Here is a 25,585-nt window from a genome sequence, read left to right as displayed (position 1 = left end):
GCTAGAGTTTATCAGAAAGCAGGGAGTTGAATTTTTCTGCACTATCTCAATTTTATTAATACTTGATACGAAGAGAGTACCTATTTCCTATGCCTTCCACACTAATACTGGTTAGTGGTCAGGTCATCTGTTGGAAAGTCAAAGTATTAAAAAATTAGATCTATTTTTTGTTTCATGTTTTACAGAAGTTGGTTTTCCACCTCTTCTCCCCAGACTTCTGTTCTCTTTTACTTCATTCCCCCAATTCCCCTTTCAGTTGCTTCACTCAAGTTATTAGTGATATAGAATTACTTTTATGTTCATCATAGGTTCTTTTTTTCCTTTAAATAATATCTTTATTTAAGCACCATGATTAAAAGCATGTTTGTAGTTGGATTTCAGTCATAAAAAGAACACCTCCCCTTCACCAGTACAACATTCCCACCACCAATGCCCCCATCAACCTCCCTCATACCCTGCCTGTATTCGAGACAGGCTGATCCTTCCAGACCTTGTCTCTATTGTCTCTGTGTATTATTACAATAATGCCTTTTATTTCTCTAAAATCCCACAGATGAGTGAGACTATTCTGTGCCTATCTCTCTGTCTCTCTGACTTATTTCACTCGGTATAATGTTTCCATTCAAAGGACCTTGAACTTTAAGGCATAATATGATATTTCTCATCTGTGCCCTTGCATAAAAGTAGCTAATATTCTGTCATCATTTTTTAAGTTTCCAATCTATGTCCAAATGTTTTGCTTTGAAGTTTGTTCCATGACACAAAATGCCCGAGCCATCAGAAGTATCTCTTGCCCGAACACTGTGACCTCTGTATTTACTACTTAGCCATAGGCATCAAGTGCTATGGCCTTCTCTGCTTTCTGAACAGAATTTACTAGCCTAAAAGCCAATCCAGGATTATTTTGTCTCCTTAGCAAAGAAATGGTTTGCCAAATGTGTTCTCAGATGCAGGACAAAATGACAATTTGCTTTTTCACATTTCTTGGTGAAGAGCCTAAATCTTAAAGCAAATTTCATCTGAGCAATTTTATGTGTCCCCAAAAATAAGGCCATGGAAGAGAGTCAGACCTAACAGTTTGACAGAACAGTAGACTTTAGTTTTCCTTGAAATATCCAGTGGGACAGATAGTCAGGCTCCATGTGGGAACTTATTTTAATGGCATTATCAGGCCAACTGATGCAGCCATTTTCCAGAAGCATTTCCATGCCACGTTGGCCATCTGCAGACTTATACTAAGTCAGGTGACATTTTGTAACATGGCACCGTATGGTTAGCCAACTGATTTTTGGTTGGGTGGCATGCCAATAGTGGCAGAAATGGAGCAAAGAGAAGGTAACAAGAAACCTGAATCAGCATTAATTTTCCTAAGCACCTTCCAAGAAACAATTACATATTTCCAAGGAAGCTCTTGTTCTCCCCGAGGAGAGAGAGCGAGAGAGCAAGATGACTGCCAACTCCTGCCTTGCTGTTTCCTTCCAGCTGGCAGTGACTGGAAGGAGTAGTTGCTTACCTGTCCAGTGTCTAGTCATTGCCCATTAGAAATGGCAAGGAAGGCACAAGAATAGCTCCAGCTATGGAGCAGGATGGTGTAAGTTGCTTTCTCTTATGATTTACGATTTCTTAGTACATAAGACTTGCATTCATGACCAACCATGTCTCATAGTCTTGTATCATCTTGTGTCCTTGGAATTTTCATTGGATAAGTTTTATCCTATTTTCTAAATTAGATATCTGTTATTTGGAAGAAAAAAAGCTTCTAATTTGAATATTATGTAAATGGTGACCACTCAATGAAAGTAAAGAAAAATGAAGACCTAGATATTCCCTGACAAATTATATCTCATTGTCCAGAATTGCTTTTCTTTTCCTTTTTGGGTCACACCCGGAAGCGCTCAGGGATTACTCCTGGCTCTATGCTCAGAAATCACCCCTGGCAGGTTTGAGGGACCATGTGGGATGCCGGGATTCAAACCACCGACCTTCTGCATGCAAGGCAAACGCTTTAACCTCCATGCTATCTCTCTGGCCCCTGTCCAGAATTTCAAATTCAACTGAAGTACAAATCTGTACTAATTTATCCGAAGTAAAATATCAACTCAGTTACAAAATATTTGTAGCTTTTTTGAATAGTAGCTTCAATTTCTGCATATCCAATACTGGTTTCACCTGCCCTCCAACCTAGTGCACAAGAATGTCTGTAAGATAAAGATAGCAGTCACTGTAAAAGCACCTTGAGAACTTTGCAAGTCATTGACCTAGAAATGCAAATAATTACTATTTAGGTGACAAATAAACTCATCATTTTTTTTAACTTTATTTATTTATTTGTCAGTTGTTGGGCCACACCCAGCAGTACTGAGGAGTTAGTCCTGACTCTGTTATCAGAAATTGCCCCTGGCAGGCTGGAGGACCAAATGGGATGTTCAAAATCAAACCGGGTCCCTCCCTTGTTGACTGCATTAGAGGCAAATGCCCTACCATTGTACTATCTGTAGGGCCCCTAAACTCATCGTTCTTAAGCATGTGCTTCACACCAGCTTCTCACTGTCTGCAATTTGGCCAAATGGTGAAATTTACTCAGTTGATATGAAGCATAAGAAAAACTATATTGACATGGAAATAGAGCATTTTTAGAATTTTGCTTTGTCGTGTTTGGATAGATCTTCTACTGTTTATTTCAGTCTACCCGAGAGAGGCAAATCATGAACATGTCTATTGTATAGAAAATACTGTATATGGCTATTTGACAGATGATCTGGTCATCAAATTATAGACCTATGAATGTATGTGAATCCTACATGTATTTGGAGGGGGGCCAGGGAAGGTGATGTGGATTGAACGGCAAGCAACTTTTGGGTTTGCTTACTTGTGTGAAGTGACCAGGAGATATTTGTTGATGATCTGACTCTATTTAATTAGAATTATTCTCTGATAAAAACTAACTTCACTGGAAATGGAAATTCTGTGATTACAACTCAAAGGCTTCAAATGCCAAAGCTAAGCCGAAAAACAGAGTAGCCACTTGATCTGCTGGAGGTTTGCACGTGTTTGGTGTCTGAAAATCCTTTTCATTCTCAGAAAAGGAAGATTCCCTAGAAGAGAAAGGCTTCTGTGATTGTTTTGGTTGGGTAGCAGTTCCAAACTCACTCAGCCAAGCCAGAGTCCAGTGTCCATGATTTATGTATGTTAGTTTCTGTCCTTATCTACCAGGATCAGGCAGAAAGTTGAAGACATATATGGATTTAGTGTGATGTGAATGTCCCACTGAACCTGGCAGAGATTCCTTCTTAGTCTGGCTGGCAAGACTCTTCTAGATGAGTAGTTAGGGTGGGGTTTTTCCAGTGGAGCAAATCTGTCTGCCCTGTCTGTCGTAATTCTTATTCAAAGAGGCAGATTTTATCCTAAAACTCCACAAATGCAAGACAGGAATATGGATACACTAACCCAAGTGCAGATTTAGATAGTGTGGGGTATGTGTCTGCCTTTCCATGCCTGGGAAGGCATTGTGAGAGTTCCTCAGGTTATGGACATGTGGAACAAGCCCTAATCCTTGCATACGGTGGGAGGCTGGAGAGGCTTTGCCTTAAACTAGGCATGTCTAATAGGGTTTACCGCAATCTGTGGATTTGCCCCAGCGCAAGGTCAGCTTGTAGGTCAGTGTAATACTGCACAAATTGCATTCTCCCCAGACTGTAATTATCGCTAGGAGAAGGCCATGCACTGCCAAGTTCAGCTGACTGACTCCAGATAGGAACAAGATAAACCAAAGGCTGGCTAATGTTTCTCAAAAACTGATATTTAAGATTTGATATAAAAGCACATTTTGTTAGGAAAATAAATGATCATGATATTCATGAAGGAGTTTCATGCAGAAGACGGTGAAACACTCTACTGTCTGACCTTTCCTGGAGCAGGAATAGATCGTTGAATAGAAGCCTGAGGCATTTGAGTCAGACATACAAAAATATGTTTTGGTGCCAAGATTTCTTAATACTACAAAATAATTTTGAGGATTGACAAGTTGTAGGTGCATAAGAACAAATAAGAGGAACCTGGAGGTAATACAAAGGTCACATGTAAAGGACACATGGCCTTCACTAAGTAGTATGTGTCCAATGCAGGTTAAATCTCTACCATCACTTGGTCCCCTGAGCATATCAGACTGCATCCTGGAGACAGCTCAGCACGACCAAGCTGTCGTGTATAGTGCCTGGCACTGACTGACTCGAGTGGCATCTCATCTTCAGGTCCTGGCATTTTACCGTTGACTGGGTTGGCCAGGGAAGTGCAGGTGGGATACTCCTCCTATCTCTCACCCTCCTGAGCATGACTTGCTTGGGAGCCAACCCTCATTTCATATAATCCCCAAAATGAAATGAAAAAAAACAAAACGGGGGGTATTGTTAGGAGTAGCCCTGGACTACTCTCAGAATAAGGACAAGTTCAGATTGTGTTTAAAATTAGTTGTAGTAGTACTCCCTATTTGATGATAGAAAACAACTGTAAGTGTGTGGGTGTGGATTATAAGTCAAGGGTGTGGATTGTATGAGCATGGCATTTATAATTTTTTACACTGTAAACTTCTTTTTAAAACAAGGCAAGGTCTCATTTGCGGGATATTAAGAAAAGACAGGATGGTAATAATATCCAGAGATAATATGGCCAGGAGGACCAATCCATGGTAGAAAACTTGCCACAAATAGAAGAGTGCAATTAAGGCAGAGAAGGGAACATTAAGACAGTGATAGCTGGAAATGATAATTCTGGACAAGAACTGGGTACTGAAAGGAGATACAGTGATATTCATTGTAATACCTCAGTAACAGTGTTGCATAGCACAATGTCCAAAAGGTGTGTGTGTGTGTGTGTGTGTGTGTGTGTGTGTGTGTGAGAGAGAGAGAGAGAGAGAGAGAGAGGGAGAGAGAGAGAAAGAGAGACAGAGAGAGACAGAGAGAGAGAGAGAGACAGAGAGAGATACTTTGGTAGCAGGAAATGTGCACTGGTAAAAGGTTTTGTACATTGAAATCTAATCATGAAAACTTTGTAACTCTGAAAAAAATACCAACTGTATTATAAACAACCTTGAAACCACAGTGCATAAATAAAGGATTTAAACAATAACTAAAATAAAATAAGGCAAGGATGGTGGAGCAGTAGTTTAATGGGTAGGGTGATCCCCGGCATCCTATAGGTTTTCTAGGAGTGATCCCTGATTGCAGCGTGAGGAGTAACTCCTTAGTGCTGCCAGTATAGCCTGAAAACAAAAACACAAACAAAAACAAAACAAAAGAAGCCTCATCCTTAACTCTTTGGATTTCAGGAACAATCCAAAGTCAGAAGGATGCATTTGTCAACACATGCATGTTTCTTCAAGGACCATCTGAGCCACCAGGGATTGAATGCCCTACCCACTACGCGTCTCTCCAGACAAGCTGGCATATTTTTAATATTCTAGATTTTCTTTTTGAGGGGTTGACATTTCTTTGGGTAGGATAGTAGTACTGAGTGTCACTCCTGTAGCTTTCAGCTTTGACAATCAAACCGCTTGGCCTCATGCAAGGCAGACATCCCTACTATCTCGCTGTCCCTAAACTTTCTATTATAAAAAAATGAAGAATATTAGGGGCTGGAGCAACAGTGCAGCAGTAGGGCATTTGCCTTGCACACGCCGGACCCAGGACGGACCGAGGTTCGATCCCCCGGCGTCCCATATGGTCCCCCAAGCCAGGAGCGATTTCTGAGCACATAGCCAGGAGTACCTGGGCGTCAGCCCAAAACAAACAAACAAACAAACAACAAAAAAGGAAGAATATTATATGTGACAGTCTCAGACAATCTGGGATTCTACTATTTTATCCATAGTGTTCAGAAAATATGGAAGTTGTATGTCTCTGCATATACTTTGCCTCAGCCCAAAGTATATTAGAGAAATCAATACATTTGAGATAATGTATAGGCAGTATTAATCTTTTGGTTTTTTTTCCAGATAAATATTTCTGAAATTTGCTTAATCTATCTGGAATTTAGAAGTCTATATAATAAAAGGAAAACAAAGAGAGTTTTTATTTGGTTGAAGTGTCTACATAAATTGGATATGGCTATTTGAAACTTTGAGTCGAATGATTATTTTAAAATAATATAGTTATTGCTAGATAATTCCTTGAACACATTAAAACATGTTTCATGTTTTAATTTTCTACCTACCTTCTTTTTTTTCCATATTCCTTCTTTTCACCAATCTTCTTCACTCAACTTGTTTTACTTCTTTAATGCTTTCTTCTAGCTACTCTATGAAGTGAAGCACTTACCTGGGCACTCTGATCTGGAAGATCAAGTACGATCATAAAAATCATAAAGAGAATTAGGGTAGCAGAAAAACATTGTGTTTCTGGCCCTTGCTCTACCACTTCCTATTGGGAAGACCACACTTTCCCTTACAGGAGTCTGAAGCAGAAATATCGTTATCTCTCTGGAAAATCACAACATCAAAGCATAAAACTGTACTGTGTTAAGCTCACTGCTTCCACTTCACAGTCATTTGGGTTACCCCATAGGCAGAGGGCACAATACTTATCATGCAGTAGGGGCGCAATAAAAGTATTTCTCCTCCCACTTAATTTAGGAATTATCCCTTTTCCACAGCAGTTTCTCTGTAAATCCCTTCCTTCTTACCATTCAACTGTGTTGTTTAAGTCTCTTTGTCCTGTGCCAGGCAAAATACTAATTAGAAAATGTAGAAAAAAGTGTATGGAGACAATTTACAAATTCATGTGACTAATGAACAAGGTGCTTGCCCTTATTACAAAATCATTAAAAATGCAAAAGTGTATCATATTAGCAAAAATACTCTTAGCCAGTCATAGATAGTAGTGACTGAGATAACTTGTAATAAAAATAGACATGTGTATACTTGGTAACAATATAAAATTCTAGTACTATAGGAACATAATTCGCAATACGTTTCTATTATTTGTGTGTGTGTGTGTGTGTGTGTGTTTTGACCATGTTAGTAAGTGATTGGGGTCTACTCTTGGCACATGATGGGATTTGCTCCCAGCAAATCATGAAGAGGAACAGAAGGATCACACGGCTCTGGTTAAACAAATCATGAACTCAGTCCATTAAGCACTGCTTAATCAATTTTTATTTTATTTTATTTTATTTTTGGTTTTTCGCGCCACACCCGTTTGATGCTCAGGGGTTATTCCTGGCTACGCACTCAGAAATTGCCCCTGGCTTGGGACATATGGGATGCCAGGGGATCGAACCGTGGTCCTTTCCTTGGCTAGCGGTTTCAAGGCAAACACCTTACCTCTAGCGCCACCTCGCCAGCCCTTTAATCAATTTTTAAATGAAGATATAGTTTAAACCATTTTTAAATACATTTATGCTATTGAAAGGAATGCATGTATCTTCAACGCAGCATTGTTAGTCATTGAAAACATTTGGAAAAGTCCTAAACACACATCACAACAGGTGATTTAAGTTGTATGCTGAACTCAGAGTGGTTCTGCCTATACTTATCGGGAAAACATCAGTCGTGTGTTGATCAGTGTAAAAATGAAATGAAAGTAGATATAAAAGAACTATGGAACAAAATGTGTACGTGCCAGTTTCGTGCAATTTAAATTCTGAATACATGTGGACATCCAAGCATTTGGGTCTAGAAGGAGACTACGTCTATCACTACTGTGTTCTGTATAGCATATATTTGGGGAGTATAACAAACATTCATTGTGTTTTCAATTAAAATAAATTAACACAAAAGCAGCGATTTTTTTCTGTGAAGATGTTTGTTCTTACGAAAGTTTCTTCATCCTTACCTCAATACTTGTTTAAAGGGGCTTCTTATAAGGTCTGAGCAATAACACATCGAGTAGGGTGTTTGCCTGGCATATAGTCAACGTGGGCATCCCATATGGTCCCCCAAGACTACTAGGAATGATTCCTGAGCAAGACCCCGTGATATGACCCCAAGGGGAAAAAAGGCTCATTGATAAATAAGTGTTCAGTGAAGGATTCTTGTTTATTCCTGTACATGCTCCCAAACACAGATTAGCTAAAATGTGGGCTTATAAAATATCACCAGAAGTTCTGTATTTCTCCTGAACTACTTGAGTTGATTAATGAAGAGTGTAAAGTAACTTGAGAAACAATGAGTTGGAAAATAGACCAATGAAAATATTTCAAATTTGGATGTAAAGTTGCACATGTGCTGCTAGTACAACTTAATTTAGTGTGTTTGAATAAAAAGATAAGTGAAGTATAAAATAATAAAAACATAAAAAATAATTTCTTGCATTAGACAGGCAGAATGTCTAACACAATTACTCTTTTATTTTCCATAATAACTATAATCATGTTACTTTCAAAGTATCATTCCTGGATTGATCCTCAGCACCCTCTATTTGTGTCCCATCACTGCCAGGAGTAATCCCTGAGTGAAGAGCCAGAGTGAGCCCTTACCATGATGTAGTATGTCCCAAAGAGTCTGTCTTATGCCAATAAACTTCTGGGGTGAGGCCTTTTTGTAATCAGGTCAAGGATTTTTTTTTCCATTTTCTTCATTTTTCTGGACCTATGCAAACATTGGCGATTGCCACTATCACACCTTTACTATATTTTTTTACTTTTATCCTTTAAGGAAAAAATACAACTTACTGAACTTAAAAACAAATTACTGTAGTAGAATGCCTGTCTCGAATACAGGCAGGGGATGGGAAGGGGGGAGGGGGTAATGTTGCACTGGTGAAGGAGGGTGTTCTGGTTATTACTGTAGCCCAAATATGATCATGTTACTTAAATAAAAATATATATTAAAAAAAGAGTGTCCACAGTTTATATATCTAAGGGTTTTTTTTGATGTATCATTGATTTATAATGAATATAAAGAAACACACCAATATTTGTACCTTTGTATAGGCTTCTTAAAGATGGAGTGATCATTTGAGCTTTCATTGATTTTTCTTTTTAATTTCAGATTATCAAGTTACTAGATGGAAAGCGATCTCAAACTGTGGGCATCTTGATATCTAGTTTACATTTAGAAATGAAGGATATACAACAAGGTAAGTTTTCCTCGTAACTTTTTCCTCTCTAAACCTTTGAATTTCAGTGTTACCTTTGAAATCTTTGAAATTTTTCAACTTTTATTTCAAAAATTTTCAAATTTTTTCTGAATTTTTCAAATTTAAGCCTTTGAAAATTTTCAAACACATAAAAGAAAATCGGAATGCCTGGTGAATTTAATATGTTCAGTACACAGTGAAAAATCCACCAGTTTATGTCTCCCCTGAAACACCCTCCTACCACCGACTGGATTATTAAGAAGCAAATTTCAGACATTTTATGATGAATCAGTTGAAATTGTTTAATTTTCTTCACTCTTACTAAATTTTTTGTAGACTTTACCTATTTCATGTAAACTCTAAAATATATTAACACAAAATTTAAAGAAAAGGTTTTATTGATTATAGGAGGACATAATTGCCACAATAAAATACAAGTGGAAAATAAAATTTGCAGTCTTTTAGTTGAAAATTCATTAATGTAAATAAGAATAGGAATTGTATGAAATTTTTTGAAATTTTTATATACATAGGTTTAAATCATGTTGTAATAAATCATCACAAATGGACTGTTATGGATTTATTTTCTCATAATTCCATTTATCATACATTTACGTTTTGTTGGGGCAAGTAATATGAAATGCCTTCGTTATATGCCTGCCAAAGAGGCAGTCTAGGGGGTGGGAGGGTGTCTGAGGATATTGGTGGAGAGAAAGGGATACTGATGATAGAATTGGGTGTTGTGGGACTGGAGAGATAGCACAGTGGTAGGGTGTTTGCCTTGCATGTGGCCAACCTGAGAGGGACACAGTTCAATTCCCATTGTCACACATGGTCCCCCAGCCTGCTAAGAGTGATTTCTGAGTGCAGAGCTAGGAGTAACCCCTGGGTATGGCCCCAAAACAATAAAATAAACAATAAATAAATAAATAGATAAATAAATAAATAAATAAATACATACATACATACATACATACATACATACATAAATAGAATTTTAAAAATATTGGTGTTGGAACATTATGTGCCTGAAACAACCCTATTATGAACAACTTTGTAAATCAGAGTGTATTAATAAAAAAAATAAAATAAAATGATGCGACTCTTCCATTCATGATAGGAATACTTTTCCAGTTGTAATTCCAGGGTCATTATCATGCATTTAAAAGCATCTGCAGTTAATTTCTCAATATCATAAAATATGTAGCTCTGATTTCTTGATTAACTTCATACTTTTTAATTCATTATTATTTGCATCTAGCTTTGATCAGAATCTAAGCAACTTTCAAGCATTGCCTTTAAGGTTTTCTTTTTAAAAAATACTTTAAATAATTTATTTTATGAATTTAAGTTACTTATCACAAAATTATCTATAGTTTAAATTCTGCTGATTGTATTGGTATGCTTTTATTATTTTCTTTTCTGTCCTGTCATTCCTATGAGCTATGAATTTGGATTGAGATTTAATCTAAGCTTAGAAAAAATAATTTATGGAATTGTATATTAAATAGTCATTGTATATTGTCTGAAGGACAAATGACTGTCTAATGCTAGTGTAAATTTTATACTGATGATCTTTATGTAGATTCACTATTTTATTAAAAGTCTTCAAATTAATGGTTCTAATTCATTCATATTTTCTTGCTTAGCTAACTATTTTATGGCGACATGCTAAGCGTTTGTTTCTTTATCTGATTGGTTACGACATTGTTTTGTAATCTTTCCATCTTGCTGAATGGAAAGGCTTGAGTTGAAAGGAAATATATTTAAAGCTAAGAAGAATTTTTCGTGTGCAGAGACCTAAAGACATTCTAATTTTTTGAAATGAAGTTGCTTGTATGAAAACAATACAGATCCCTGCAATCATCCAATGCATGCAAATGTTCATCATAGCATGTTACTAGTAATGATTTGTGATTGGTAACACAACTTTCTTGGTCAGAAAGTATGAATTTCCTTTCAGTAGAGATGCTCTCAGACCACTCACACTCTTCAAATTTCAATCTGCGTCTCCTCTCATCGTTACTCTCTCTTATATGCTGACCTTTCTCACATTACCTTTCTGCTCCAAAGACAGACCTTTACTTAACGGTTTTGAAATTTTCCCTTATTGTAGTTGTTAAAAATTCTGCGTGACACTAAAATAAAGCAGTATGTAAATAAAGTATTTTCTGTATTTAAATGTAAATATAAAATTTAAATCAAATATATCAGTCCTCAGAAAATATTCCAATGGCGGAGTTAAATTTGGGGGTAGAAGGTGCCTATAAAAGTTTAGCATTTAAACTCTAAAGGGGTTTTTAAATTAGAAAGGGCTTTTCACTGACTTTAGGGGATCTGATAGGAGAATTTCTCTCTGCTTAAATTCAAACAGGAGAATGTGATGATAGGGCAAAATGATAAACAGAAAATAAATAAAACAAAATATTCTAAGGGAAGTGTAAGTTTTCTGCCAAGGAGATTGGTGCATATACTCTTGTGCACTCTTTCTCTTCTCTCTCTCTCTCTCTCTATATATATATATATATATGTATTAGATATAAAAATACACCTGTACATATATACACACACAAAGAGACATTGAAATTATCAAAGAATTTTTTAGTACTGGGGCCGCAGCCTAAGCAACTGTATTCTTTATGAGGCAAGTGAAAACCAAATACATATGGTTTCATCACTGTCATGGAGTGTTTTATCATGCACACAGGTTTTCACAATACGAGCACAGTTTTTATTGAGTTATTTTGAGGTATATTCTACTGTATTATATCAATGACCATATAGCTAGGGGTCACTATAGCTATGCGATATTCCAACAACAACTCAACACCATAAAACATCTCATGATATTTCTTGTTTGATTGAATGGTCACTGTGCATTAAATAGGAAATATGTTCATGTAGACTTTTCCTACCATGTATACTACTCGTGTGTACTCAAATGGGTCCAAAGTGAGCTTTCATTTTAGCACAGGAAATGTTGGCTGTAGTAGCCTAATAGCGGTTGCTCTTTTAGTTCTTTCTCTGACTTCAAGCACCTCCATTGTACACCATAGAGTTGGCTCCTAAATTTGAGAGGGCAGAATCTCCATTCCATGTCTTCATTTCGTAATGCATTCCAGATGAGGATGGCAGTATCACCAAGAGCTTAGTTTTTCTTTGGCATCATTTGATTGACACAGGCATCTGAGGGTCACATAGAAGCCCAGATGTGTCAGTTACATTTTATCCTGAGTCCAGGTCTGGTCATGAAAGGAATGCACTTGGCCTTGTGTTGTCACCCTGATGAAAGGATGCCTTGTGCTGACATTGGTCCAAAGCATTTGTTTCAGTATGACAGTTTGTCGTGAGAGCTGATTGGACCAAGCCAGGCCAGCGGGCAGCTGAGTAAGGTCACACAGCACATCAAGCCAGGTGAAAGGACCACAGTTCAGTGACTGTTCTGTCTGCTCATACATTTATCTTTCTCAGTAAAAAGTTAGAATTGTTTAGTTGATCTTCCAGTGGTCCTCAAACTATGGCCCGTGGGCCACATATTGTATTTGTATCTGTTTTGTTTCTTCATTGCAAAATAAGATCTATGCAGTGTGCATAAGAATTTGTTCATAAGTTTTGTTTTTACTAGAGTCAGACCCTCCAATGGTCTGAGGGACAGTGAACTGGCCCCCTGTTTAAAAAGTTTGAGGACCCCTGTTAGACTCACAAGAAACTTACGTATACACTAGAACAGTAGTATTTTCTCTAAGAAGATTCTTTTGTGATGATGAAAATATTTTTGATAGCTATTCATTGTTACCTCTGTAAAAATGGTCTCCACTTGGCATTATGTGTTTGTTTACAGAATTTTCCCCTTTTTGATATTACAGTTTGGTCACCTTAATACAAAGTTTGGGACATTTCTGTCTGCAATTATACCCTTTCAGTAATGGGGAAAGAATTCTGTTTTACTTATTTATGTCTTTAAAAACTCTCTTCTTCACCTCTCTTGTAAATTTGGCAGTTCTGCAATTGTCCACTAAACACTGCCTATAGTGTGTGGGGGCTTTTTTGTTTGCTTGATTTTTGTTTTGTTTTGTTCTTTTTTGGGGGGAAGGGCACACCGATGACACTCAGGGGTTACTCCTGGCTATTTGCTCAGAAATCCCTCCTGGCTCGGAGGACCACATGGGATGCCAGGGTTCAAACCCAGGCTCATCCTGAGTCAGCTGCAGCAAGGCAAATGCCCTACTGCTTGCTGTTGCTTCAGCCCACTATTGTGTGTATTTAAGAAGTAAAATTGGATGAATGAGGGAACTGGAAAGCCTGTCTGGAGTACAGGTGGGGGTGGGGTGGGATGGAGGGAGATTTGGGACTTTGGTGGCGGGAATGTTGCACTGGTGAAGAGGGGTGATCTTTATAGGACTGAAACCTTATCACAATCATTTATGTAATCAAGATATCCAAATAAAGAGAAAAAAAAAAAAGAACCATAATGAGAAAAAAAAAAAAGAAGTAAAATTGGGGGACTGTATATTCCAAGATATTATAAATTGTAAGTATTTTACTGTATTTCTTTGCTAGACATTTCTATGAAAACTAAACATTGGTGCTATTGTTTAATATGTAAAGGTATACTAACAAATGTCAACTTTAATTTGACTTTTTTAAAAATGGACTAAATTGTAGACAAGATAGGATCAGAATATCATGTATTCCATTCCAATGCATTTTGGAAAAATTTCTTCCTTCCTTTCCTCCCTCATTCCTCATTAAGTATTAAATGCCAGATCTGCATCAGACACCATAATTACAATAAAATTTTGGATTCAGACTCACTCTTGTGTTCTCATAATTGTGGAGTGATGTGTCAATCATCCAAAATTTTTAGTAGAATTGGCTATGAGAAAACAGAGCAATATGCTATGTATTTCTATTAATTTTAAGGTGAATTTTAGAAGATGTAATAGTGGTCATCTCAAGAGAAGAAACCTTTCCAAACAAGAAATAGCATGAGAAAGGGAGGTACAATTGTAATATATAGATTCCTTTTAAATGTTGTTTATGGACACAGGGCTGGAAATATAAGTGAACTCTATACCAGTATGTGCTTTGCATGTCATCGCATGAAACTGACAATGTCCATTAGTAATAGGGAAGATGAAATGTTAGAGGAGAAATGCTTTGATTTGATTTTTGGGAGCACAAATACCTGTCATATTCTGGAAGACTAGTTTCCAAAGCCTTGCATGCGCTGGCCAGGCCAATCCCTCCCACTTCTCTCAATTCTGCTTTCTTCCCCTCACCTTATGCTATTCCCACTGTGCTTGACTTTGATTCTGGAAAGAGGCCATGTTCTTTCCTCTTTCTGTGTCTTTGAATGTATAATTGTATGCTCCTTCTGCTTAAAATGCTTTTCTACATTATATCATTTCCTGCTTTTAGGGACCAGGAGGCCATCTCTGGCAGTTCTCAAACAACTGGGCATATAGTTTTCTGAAGGTCCAAGGATGCAGTGTTGCTCAGACCCTACAGAGCCAGGAATTCCTGGGACCACCCTGGGAGTAATTGGGGGACCACAATATATTGAAGATTAAACAGAGGTTTACTGTAACCAAGGCATATACCCTTATCTCCAGCTGCAACTTTCTCCTTTTGTTAGATTTCATCCTAAATATCACCTTAGAAAGACCTACCCAGTTCCCATCTCTATGTCAGAGTTAATTCTTTTCTACCTGGCAGTTCATATTTACATTTGTTCATCTGCTAAGATTTTCACTTACATCATTTTCAGAATATAAATTCCAAGAGGGAGAATGCTTTCTAATGTTGCCCAGCATTTTTTTTGGTGCCTGGTTACTAAGATAACTATTAAGTGTTTGTTGAATGAATAAATAAAAATGGCCCTAAAGGTGTGTGACTCTATTAGGAACACATTATGATTATTGATATGAAAAATGCCAAAATAATAAATAACGCTGTGTCTGAGGAAATGAAGAGACCATAATACCCAAAGTATATGTGAGGAGAGTGTTGCTATATCAAGAACTGATGAAGAAAATTCTTATCTGCATCTTGGATTTCTAGCTTCAGAAAGAATAAGTAAAATTTTGCCAAAAACTACAATGGAAATATAGAACAAAAAGCCAGAGTAGAATGAGACTGGTTTCCTCTGTTTGAAGATAGTCTTAGATTTACATGACTAGAATAAATTAATCGTGTTCAATGAGCATTTGAAAATTGTAATTGGATGCTAATTCAATAGAGCTACGGTAGAATTATGATGTCTCCTATATGGCAGCGAGTCTACCTTTTTCTCTTTGCGTTGATTGGTATTGGACATATTGTAGGACAAAGTTAATCCCTGTTCTTGATTCAAATTTTAGTTTTTGTTTTGCGTAACATCTCAAAGTGCTGAGGTTACTCATGTGGCTCTGCCCTCAGGAAACATACTTGTGAGATTGAAGGGCCAAATGGGTTACTGAGGATCAAACATGGGTTGACTGTGTGCAAGGCAAGCACTCTGCTATCTCTACTACCATCTCCCCTACCTTGGTTCTGACTGACTATTAAGATGCTGAATAACTAAAGGGAAAACCTTGGTTGTGGAAGAATAGTTTTAGGAGACTGGCCATAATATCCAAAGGTTTGTTTTATTGAGTATTTTTTTGATCCAAGGGAGAATGAATAAGTGGTTTGCTTACTTATGGTTTTCCATCTGCTCAACAAGATGACTAACGTTTGAAAGAATTTTGGCATCCTTGGACACAATGACTGCCTACATGATTGCAAATTAGTGCTTTCATTCCATGTTAGTGATTTCCTCTCTTAGTCTTTTCCCAGGGGAGATGGAAAATTACTGTTGACAATTCTTGATATAAACCTCTGTGTGCATTGCAATAGAGTAGGTGCCAGAAATGTCCCAGCATTCTTTTGGAATTTCCTGTACACTCAGAATTTATTTTTATAATATTTAATTTAACATCAAAGTAAAGCATTGTCTAATTTAGTTCCTAATAGTCCAGAATTGCAGTTGGGATTACAAATGCATCATGACTAATTTTCTGTGTAAGAACTTCAAATGAATTGTGAGAGAAGGTAACCGAAGAGATAAATATGGGGGTTAGGTATTTGCCTTCATTTGGCCAACACCAGTTCACTCTCCATCACTATATTGTTTCTTAACGACCTGCAACACCAGTGTGCTAATATTGTTATATTGTGGTAATTTTTACAGGGTCAAGTTCTCATTAACCAGTATGCCAAGATTTAATCTATAAATAAGAAAAGGCACATTATAATTTCTTTGAATTTTATTGTTTTTTTTTTAAAACACCATGGTTTGCAAGGTTATTCATAATATAGTTGTTTCTGGATTTCAGTGTTCTAACACCAATCCCATCACTAGTGTAATGTTTCCTCCACCATTGTTGGCAGTTTCCCATCCATGCCCAACTCTGCCCACTTGGCAGCCCAAAATAATGTTTTTATATTGCTTGTAACAACTAAATGGTAATGCAATTAATAAAAACATCTATAAGAACATTTGTTAAAATTGTTATATATCACAATTAGTCATTAAGTCATTGAAGGTCTAGTAAGATATTTGTTGCTCGTTGAGCATTCTGTGTGTTGGTTTTGTTTGTTGAGCTTAGGTGTCTTCTATGTTACATTAGGTGTGTTCCTACTGGGGTATCAGTATCGAAAAATCTGGAGATGTCACATGGCCATGTATGAGGCTGCACATTTTAGGAATTTCAGGATCTTATATAGTGTTGTGGCCACACTGTCAAATATGGGTGTGTCTGACAATCCATACTTAAAGTATGGATTGATGGGGAGTATACTGTCTATCCTAATTTTCGTTCCCCGAAATTGCCATACTTATAGTTTTTGTTGGTTTGGTGTCTCTACTAAGATTTAGTTGTGGGAAGCAGTGAAGTTGGGTCAGTCGTGTTACAGCAATTGTGGAGTATAGGTGTGGCTACTGGGGGCTGTGGCAGGGCAGAGATTTGACCACCAGAAGGCATCCCCAGAGTTTTCAACTGTTTCAGAGCTTCGGCTGTTTCAGAATTTTCAGAATGGGTACCATAAATTTTCATGGCTTACCTTGCATCTCTTTACAAAATAAAATAAACCTATGAGCTGTGGAAACGGTTGTAGCTGCTGGGGCTTTGGAAATATGGAGGAGTGGGGGAAAAGCTGTCCTCCATCACTCTGAGATGACTCCAGAGTTTTTATCCCCCAAACTGGTGTACCTGAAGTTTTATCAGTTTTCTGTCTCTGCCAAGATGTAGTAGTGAAGTAGTGAAGTTGGGCCATTGATATAAGAAATGATTGTTGGTTATGAGTGTGCTGCTGCTAGGAATTCAATAGGGGAGGACTTGGCTCACCCTCTTCTCGAGGGCTGAAGTCAAATTATTAAAATGTCTTTTCTTGAAGTAACTTAATTTACAATAGTGGTAATGTTTTTGCTTTAGTCATGCAGTGTTACTGCTCTTTATTAAATTCAATTACATTGAGAGAGGTCAACTTGTTGAAAAATCTGATTGGATTCTTCTTTGGTTTAACCCATTTCATGACCAAAGAAGTATTTATACTAGCAATCGAAGGTTCTATTCAGATGCTTCCTTTATGGCTGATGGATTATATTCAATCTGGGGTGTCTCTGCAGGAATCTTTTGAAGCTAGATTGCTTGTTTTGTCAGGTTCCTTTTAGTTAAAACCAGATTTTAGGATCAGAAAGTTTCAGTGAAATGCCCCTCACCCTTCAAATCACAATATGTATTGAAAACAAAATAAGGGAGCCGATTTGCAGTGACTGAGTCTTTCCTCCAAACACAACAGGTGATGGGGTCCTGCTGACATATTGAATCAAAATGCTGGGGCCAGTCAGTGGAGTATCTAGTGGCAGTTCTCAATTAAAAATATGTTTTTTGGATATATGTAATTAGTTGCTCTAATTCTTCCCTTCCCTTTCCCACTTTTTGTCTTCCTCCTACTGAGTATAAAGTACCTCATCAGCAGGGCTTCCACCCAGCTCTTTCTAAGCCACCGTACATTCCTCCTTTCAGAGCGGAGTCTAGAAAGCAGAGGGTGGCATTTTCTTTGTACTTTACCTTCAGGCAACTGACTGAGACCAACCAATCTGCCTGGAATGTAATTTTGGCTTTAAAGAACCAGAACTAATGGAAGGACAGAAGCTGCTTAACCCAAACTGTTTCTCATTCCACTGCCTCCTGGAGAATAGAGAGGATGTAGGAGGGGACGTTCTGAGAATTCTGTGTCATATGCCCTTCTTTGAGGTTTGAACCATGGACAATTTTAATTGCACCTATAAAATGGCACCTTGGACACCTTCAGGCATAGGACATGCCCAGACTTAAGCAAGAATTAGGGTATTTGCTTTATAAGAGAGAGCGTTTTTGAGTTTTTGTAATACATTAGATGTGTCCCTTTTAGGGCTGTCATTTCTTCCACCTCTCAGTCTACCCTTGTTCACTGTGGTATAGACCTGTCTCCAGTTTTCTACAAAGCCCCAAATTTAGGTCTGTGCTAGTTAACATGATCAGTTAGCAGGCATTGGACAATAAATTTAAGGTTGTCAAGATATTACCTTACTAGTTCTTTATTTTGGTACTTGGAAGCAACTTTTGTACATGTGTCACTTTTAAAGTGCCTTTACTTTCATTTGTTCTGCCATGCAGTACAAAATTGTTAACTTATTTTTGAGAAAGTTGAGTTTTATGGGTAAAGAGATAGTATGCATGACTGGTGCTTGCCTTGCATATGGCCAGCCTTGGTTCTATCCCAGTCATTGCATATGATCCAGTCACTATCAGGATCCTGGTGCACAAAGCTAGAGATTGCCCTTGCTAGGGGTGACACAAAAACAAAAAGAAGAAAAGAAAAAGGAAAATAGACTTTATATTACTAGAGATTTCACATTTTTATAATGATATTTTTTATACCTTTCCAGAGGTATAACTCAGTAAACTGCAGCACACGTTTTTGCATACAGGTATGATTTAATTCTGTCATCACACAGGGACATGAAAGAGTATTTGGGCCCAAGTTGTTAAAAAAAAAAAAAAAAGATCATTCCTGGGGCCAGAGAGATAGCACAGTGGTAAGGCATTTTGCCTTGCACATAGCCCACAGAAAAGGAGCCCTGAATCAAATCCCAGCATCCCATATGGTCCCCTGAGTCTGCCAGGAGTGACTTCTGAGCACAGTCAGGAGTAACTCCTGAGCGCTGCCAGGTGTGACCCCCCCCCCCAAAAAAAAATCATTTCTTTGTAAGTTATAGGTTCCTTTATTTTCCTTTTAAAAATTACATTTATTTATTTTGCTATTACTTACTGGTTTGTTTTTCTTGTTATTGTTATTATTTTTGGGCCACACCCGATGACACTTAGGGGTTACTCCTGGCTATGTGCTCAGAAATGGCTCCTGGCTCTGGGACCATATGGGACACTGGGGTTGGAACTCAGATCTGTCCTGGGTCAGCAGTGTGCAAAGCAAAAGCCCTACAACTGTGCTATAGCTCCGGCCCTGACTTATAGGTTATTTTAAGTAAGAACAAATAATTAGCAAAGTTGGTCATCAATTAACTAGCATTTTGCAACAAAGGTATTAAATGATCATAATTAAAGAATAGTGACAGTGGATGCATTTTACAGAATAAATAATATTTTTATAGCATGAGCTGCATATAGCTTCCACTGGGAAATTGCTGGTTAGTGTGTAAGATTATGCCATGCAATAGACAAGATTTTTATATATTCTCTTGCTTCACAGATTATTTTCCAGGTAGGGAGGATTTTTGGTGGAATATTATTTATAGCCTAACATTTACAAAGGATGATGGAAATGTAGTAATGACCCAATAAATCCAGCTATGGAATTGAGTTAGGAAAATTAGGTAGTATGACTTTTTTTCATCATTTGTAAAATTATGAACAGAAATAGTTCCCACCACCACCACCCTCTGCTGAGTTGATCTAGAATGCTTAAATTAAAGCCTGGAACATTATTGGAAGGCTCCAATAATGCCAGCTGTTAATTTATTAAGTATTGATTTTGAGGGAGGTCTGCCTGCTCCTTCTACTCACTGGCAGAGGGAACAAAGATTTATTTAAACTGACTCCAAATTGACTCTTTTTGCATTTCCTATGGATATAGGCACAGAGTCTGACTCATGCAGTAGTATGTAAAGCTAAAGGTTCCACATACCTGTGTTTGTATAGGCATGTCCAGTGATGATTGGAGGCAAAACTTACTGTAAGCTATGATCATTGGGAAACATTTGGTTACAGATCTCTCAGTGGAAACAAATCTTGCCAACTCCTGTCCCGGCCACTGAATGTTTTTCTTTCCACCACACTCTTCTCTGTCTGACTCCATTCTTTGCATACCCTGTCCAGTTTCATCACAAACTTGGTCTTCAATTTCAATGATGGTCTCATGGCTGAGCAATAGTCTTTCCTTCTGCCTGGAATCTATTCCTACTTCCTGTTTTTTTTAAAACTTTATTTATTGATTGGCTGATTCATTGATTGATTGGTTTCTGGACCACACCCAGCAGCACTCGGATCACTCCTGGCTCTGCACTCAGAAATTTCCCCTGGCAGGCTGGGGACCATATGGGATTCCGGGAATTAAACTGGGTCCCTCCTGGGTTGGCTGGATGCAAGGCAAATGCCCTACCACTGTGCCATCTCCTTATTGAACTCCTCCTCATTCTTGCCTATTCCTTAGTAATGGAGTTGGTTTGTTGAAGTTTTTGGAGTTGGTCATATGACAGTTTAAAAAAAAACACAAATGTTTCTGTACTATTTTTTTCCTTTCCCATTCATTTTTTTACTTCCTGTTAGAGTTTTGCTTGAGCCCTGAAAATCAGCTGTTTGGGCCAAACAGCTAACACTGTTAACCAAATCATTACTTCATAAGAATAAAAATCACACTATTAATTTTGATTTCCTCGAGCTGAGATTATAGCTAGTCCATTTGCTAGTGATTATTAGATCCCCATTTTGTGCAAAGTATCAGCAGTTTAAAGAAATGCAAGGTGGCAATGAGTTTTGAAAACTGGCATCAGCCCCGAAGACCAACCCAACCCTGTCTGTCTCTGACACCTTCCACACCTCGCCTGACCCGATTTACTTTGGCCAATCTCACAAACTCAAGAACTTTCTTTCCTTTTCCTATCTCCCACGTGTTTCTGGCCCAGAGGTGTTTCTCTAGTCAAAAAGAACAAACAGCACCTTTAAGCCCTTGCTTGTCTTCTAACTAGAATCCTTTCAAACAGCCAACACTGCCATTCTTTGTTTATTTAGACATGGTGCACTTTGGGGATAGAAAAGCTTTCCGAGAGAAAAATGGCTGAGCAAAGCTGCCTTCAAACTGGAGAGGGGATTTCCCAATTGTGTGAGCCCCTGACCCTGTGCATGCGCCTGAAGCAGGCACATAGATTTTATGTGTGCCTGTTAGTTTGAATTTGTGATACTGATCTGCTTTTTGTCGCTGCTGACGGTTATTATATCTTAATGGGTGAAACACTACTCTAATGATCCTTGTGTATATAATTCTTGGAGTACAGAGCAGGCACCAGAGGACCACATAAAAATGTTTGCCTCAATTTCCCTGCAAAAAAGGAGCCCAGAAACCAGACTTGACCAAGTAACAGATTTTTAAAGGTAAAGGAACCCAATAAAATTACCAGCTTTTCACAGCGTGTGTCTACTTCCTTTCGACATATTGTGAGGTGTAGGTGAAATATTCTAACTGAACTGACAGTGTGAGTGGGGACAACTAAGGAGCGAGGGAGATAAAAGTAAAAGCCACCAGCAATGATTGATATTGCAGTAGCAATGAGTTGTTGGGGTCTCTCCTTTGTGGATTTGACACTTCACCTTTCTGACACCATGTGCAGCACTGTTGGTATAATGAGGTCAGTGCAGATGGGAATGGAAGCTGAATTACTTGGAATTACTGTATCAGGGCTTGGAGAAGTGCTGTAGAAGAGGGGAGAGAAGATTCTGCTGTTTACCTGTTCAATTTACAAGATAAAAGATGCGCATATGTGTGAGAAGAGAAAGAATGAAAATTTTTGTATCAAATGAAGGTTAAAAGACTGACCTGACTGCAGATAAATCCAAAAATACTAACTTAGTGACTGATTTCTTTCTATGCTGTAAACATTAATTAACGAATTATCTGACTTCGTGCAATGGCTTACAAATCTGATGGGCTGTTCCCTCCAAAATCAATTCTTGAGTATTTAAGCAATAGAATTTCCAAGTATAGATTCTGGCCTTATTCAAAAAAAAAATAAACTATATTTGTTTAGGAATAGAAAACAAAAATGTGTTCATGTAAAATAGCTCTCCTAGCAATCCTGAAAATAAAGATTTAAAAGTAATTTTTTTTTCTAAATCATTGGTCCATTACCTAACATTCTGGAGGGTCTGTTCCAGAGGGTAGAAATAATAGAAATAATTGAATTTCCTTTAGTTCCTGGGCTCAGCCAGATGCTCTGTTGATAAGACTTCTACCTCAATATTTTTCTTTTTTGTTTCTTTCCTTTTTATACATTTTTGGACCTTTATTTCCACAATCATTGTAGCACTTGACATTTGCCAAGTAAATTTATCTACCTGCTTCACCAGGCCTTTGCCTCTCCTGTGCAGCAGACATACCCAACTGTTTCTTCCTTCCTCTAACTCTTGCTGCGTATGCTTCAACCCTTCTCCTCAGTTCTAGGCAGTTAGAGGGGGTTGACAGAATGCTTGTTTCTATCCTGAAGGTGGTAGTACTGCCACTGGACTATGAACAGTGGAGGCTTTCTCTTCTGTCCCATTCTTTCTTCAAGGTATGTTTGGGGTCTTATCTTTATGCCCCCCTTAAAGACTGTTCTGCAAGAAGAATTGAATTCCCTACCATTGCATGAAATTCTGCATGCTTGTCTCTATATATCTGCCTCTTCCATGTGGAATGTTTCATATGTTTCTCCTTGAAGTTCACGGGCATTTAATATTGCTCAAATGAGTTCTAATTAATAGGGATTAGTAAATGGATGTTTCGAGTACCTCAAGGAATTACAGCAATTGAACTTTTATTTGTCAACTTTTTGCGTAAGGTGACACTGCTCTATGTTTCTTTGAAAGAGTAAAAAGGAAAGCTATTTTTTTTACGTTTTTAAATGAGAAATTTTACTTATTAAACTTATTTGTTTAGGGCTATGGAATATTTATGCAAGCTCCATTTGTAGATGTTAAAACAATTAGCATCCTTTTTGACTAGACTTTGATATTTGAGCAAAGTAAGTGAGGGTTGAGGAAGAAAATAGTCTTACTTAAAATAGACCCTTATTAATGTGTCCTCTGTCAAGTTTTACTCCTTTTTAAGGTTCCCACCTCCAAGATCCATATATCACCTCTATCAAGGAACTTATTTTAGTGCTCCAAATCGCCTTTTATATTTTTTATATGACATTTTCACCTACACATTTCTGTTTCATACCTCTTACATCCCAAATACTATACTGGGTGCTGGTTTTTTTTTTTTCAAGTTGCATAGAAATGGCTGCCGACTTCAGGGAATTTCCATTGAAAACGGAAATTATTAGTCAACATATCATAGTTCAGTTTCTTAAAATAGATGCTCTTTCCTTAATTAAAATATATCTATAATGCCATGACAGAGATAAAAGCATGAACTTAATGATCAGAATATTAACAAGTATTTTTCCAGTCTTAAACATTTTGAATTGGGTCTTTAAGTGTGGTTGTGTTTCAGAATGGGAGATTGCCAGGTACAGCTGTGCATAGGGTACTTGGAAGAAGATGATATTGGAGGATAGTTTGGGAGCAGAGCAGGAATGAGTAAATGGTGTTAAAAAATCAAGCCAAAATCTGGATCTCACTCAATATTTAAAGAACTAATACCTGAGGTATTTTAAACAAAAATAAATAAATAAAAGTTTGAAACCAATATTCAGGAAAAATATCTTTGAAGCATAAAGATGAATGGGTTATAGAAAAGAAAGGAATAAGATAAAAGGAGGGGGTTGACTTTCTGGGCAGAGTCATTGTCCAGGGGTTAAGGCACTTGACTTGTATGCAACTGACCCAGGTTCTATTTCTGGCATCAGATATTGTACCTAGAGCACTACCAGGAGGGGAGCCACAAGAAAAACCATGTATATGTTCTGAGTACAGCTAGGCACATACTGCCATCCAGTCCTGGTCCCACAATTTAGGTGCCTTTCTGAATGGACCAAAATATATCCTCCATACTTTTTTGTAATAATTGGAATTTTGGTGGCCAGAGCAGTGGCACAAGCGGTAGGGCATCTGCCTTGCACGTGCTAACCAAGGACAGACCATGGTTCGATCCCCTGGTGTCCCATGTGGTCCCCCCATCCAGGAGCTATTTCTGAGCACATAGCCAGGAGTAATCCCTGAGCATCACTGGGTGTGGCCCCCAAAGCAAAATAATAATAATAATAATAATAATGATTGGAGTTTTTGTTGTATGTAACTTTTCTATTAATAATTCCTCTTATAGTTGGGCTTCATGAGTGCTTTTGAAGAACTCTAAAAGTTTAATCCAAACTACTTCTATGGAAGTATTCAAGAATTTTGGAAATTTCAGTTATTAGCATATAGTTGCTATCTTTTTCTGATTCTTTCCAGATGTTAAAGTAGGCAAGGTATTAACAGACATTAAATACATTAAGAAATCTTTATATTCAAAGTCATTGTAATGAATCTATATATAATAGTTCATAGGTCCTATTTAAGTTTGTGCTATGCTCTGTCTACTGTACCAAGCACATCTATTACCTCAGTTTTCAGTTAGTGGTTTGAAACCCATTTTATGGATGCATACTATGACCTGCTAGATCACATACTAAGATACTCATCTTGGTGATTTTCTGTACTTTAAACTCATTTTGTAAAAACAAGCAAGCTTACTTTTGCAGTTACCTGCGAAATGCTCTTCTCCCAGACAATCACCAAATGGAACACTGCATGTCTTAGCTTAAGTTTCACTTCCTCATCTGTGATTCCTTTTGATGTTGCCCATTTTTCCCATTTACTTCATAGTATGTTTTTATCTAAAATTATATATGTTTTTATATATTGTCTCCTATGATAGAATATAAATTTTATGAGCTCAAGTACTTTTAAGGCCCAAATCCCTCCAATCCTTTTGATTTATATCCAAAGCATTTTAGAATAGTCCCTAAACTCCCAACAAATTTGATCCAAGGGACAGGCAAATGAATGAAGAAGTATATCCAGGTCCTATTTTTGTTTTCTGGTTCCATTCTCCCTGCGTTTTCTTTCTTCTGTGTAGGAAAATAAAGGGGACTTGGCTCAGCATCTGTCTGTATCTGAACCCAGACTGATTAACATTTAAAAATCAAATATTTACTCACTAGAAAAAGAAACCCACAAAGTAGTTTCTCTTATTAGCCAATATCATGTTCTTAAATCTAATTGAAGTTCATATGTATTAGCTGGGATATA

The 25,585-nt window shown here is 37.5% G+C and overlaps 1 protein-coding gene across 2 annotated transcripts in view; it reads left to right on the top strand.

The window, feature by feature from the left end:
- FMN1 (formin 1) overlaps window positions 1-25,585 on the top strand; it is a 483,837-nt gene that overhangs the window by 295,911 nt on the left and 162,341 nt on the right. For both annotated transcript variants that reach the window (XM_049789785.1, XM_049789784.1), the window contains one exon: window positions 8,984-9,071. In XM_049789785.1, coding sequence (XP_049645742.1) covers window positions 8,984-9,071 — 88 coding nt within the window. The remainder of the gene's footprint in view (window positions 1-8,983; window positions 9,072-25,585) is intronic.

The sequence above is a fragment of the Suncus etruscus genome, chromosome 16, assembly GCF_024139225.1.
Source record: "Suncus etruscus isolate mSunEtr1 chromosome 16, mSunEtr1.pri.cur, whole genome shotgun sequence".
Classification (NCBI taxonomy): domain Eukaryota; kingdom Metazoa; phylum Chordata; class Mammalia; order Eulipotyphla; family Soricidae; genus Suncus; species Suncus etruscus.
The sequence above is the reverse complement of the archived record's forward strand: the minus strand, read 5'-3'. Positions and strand labels throughout refer to the sequence as shown.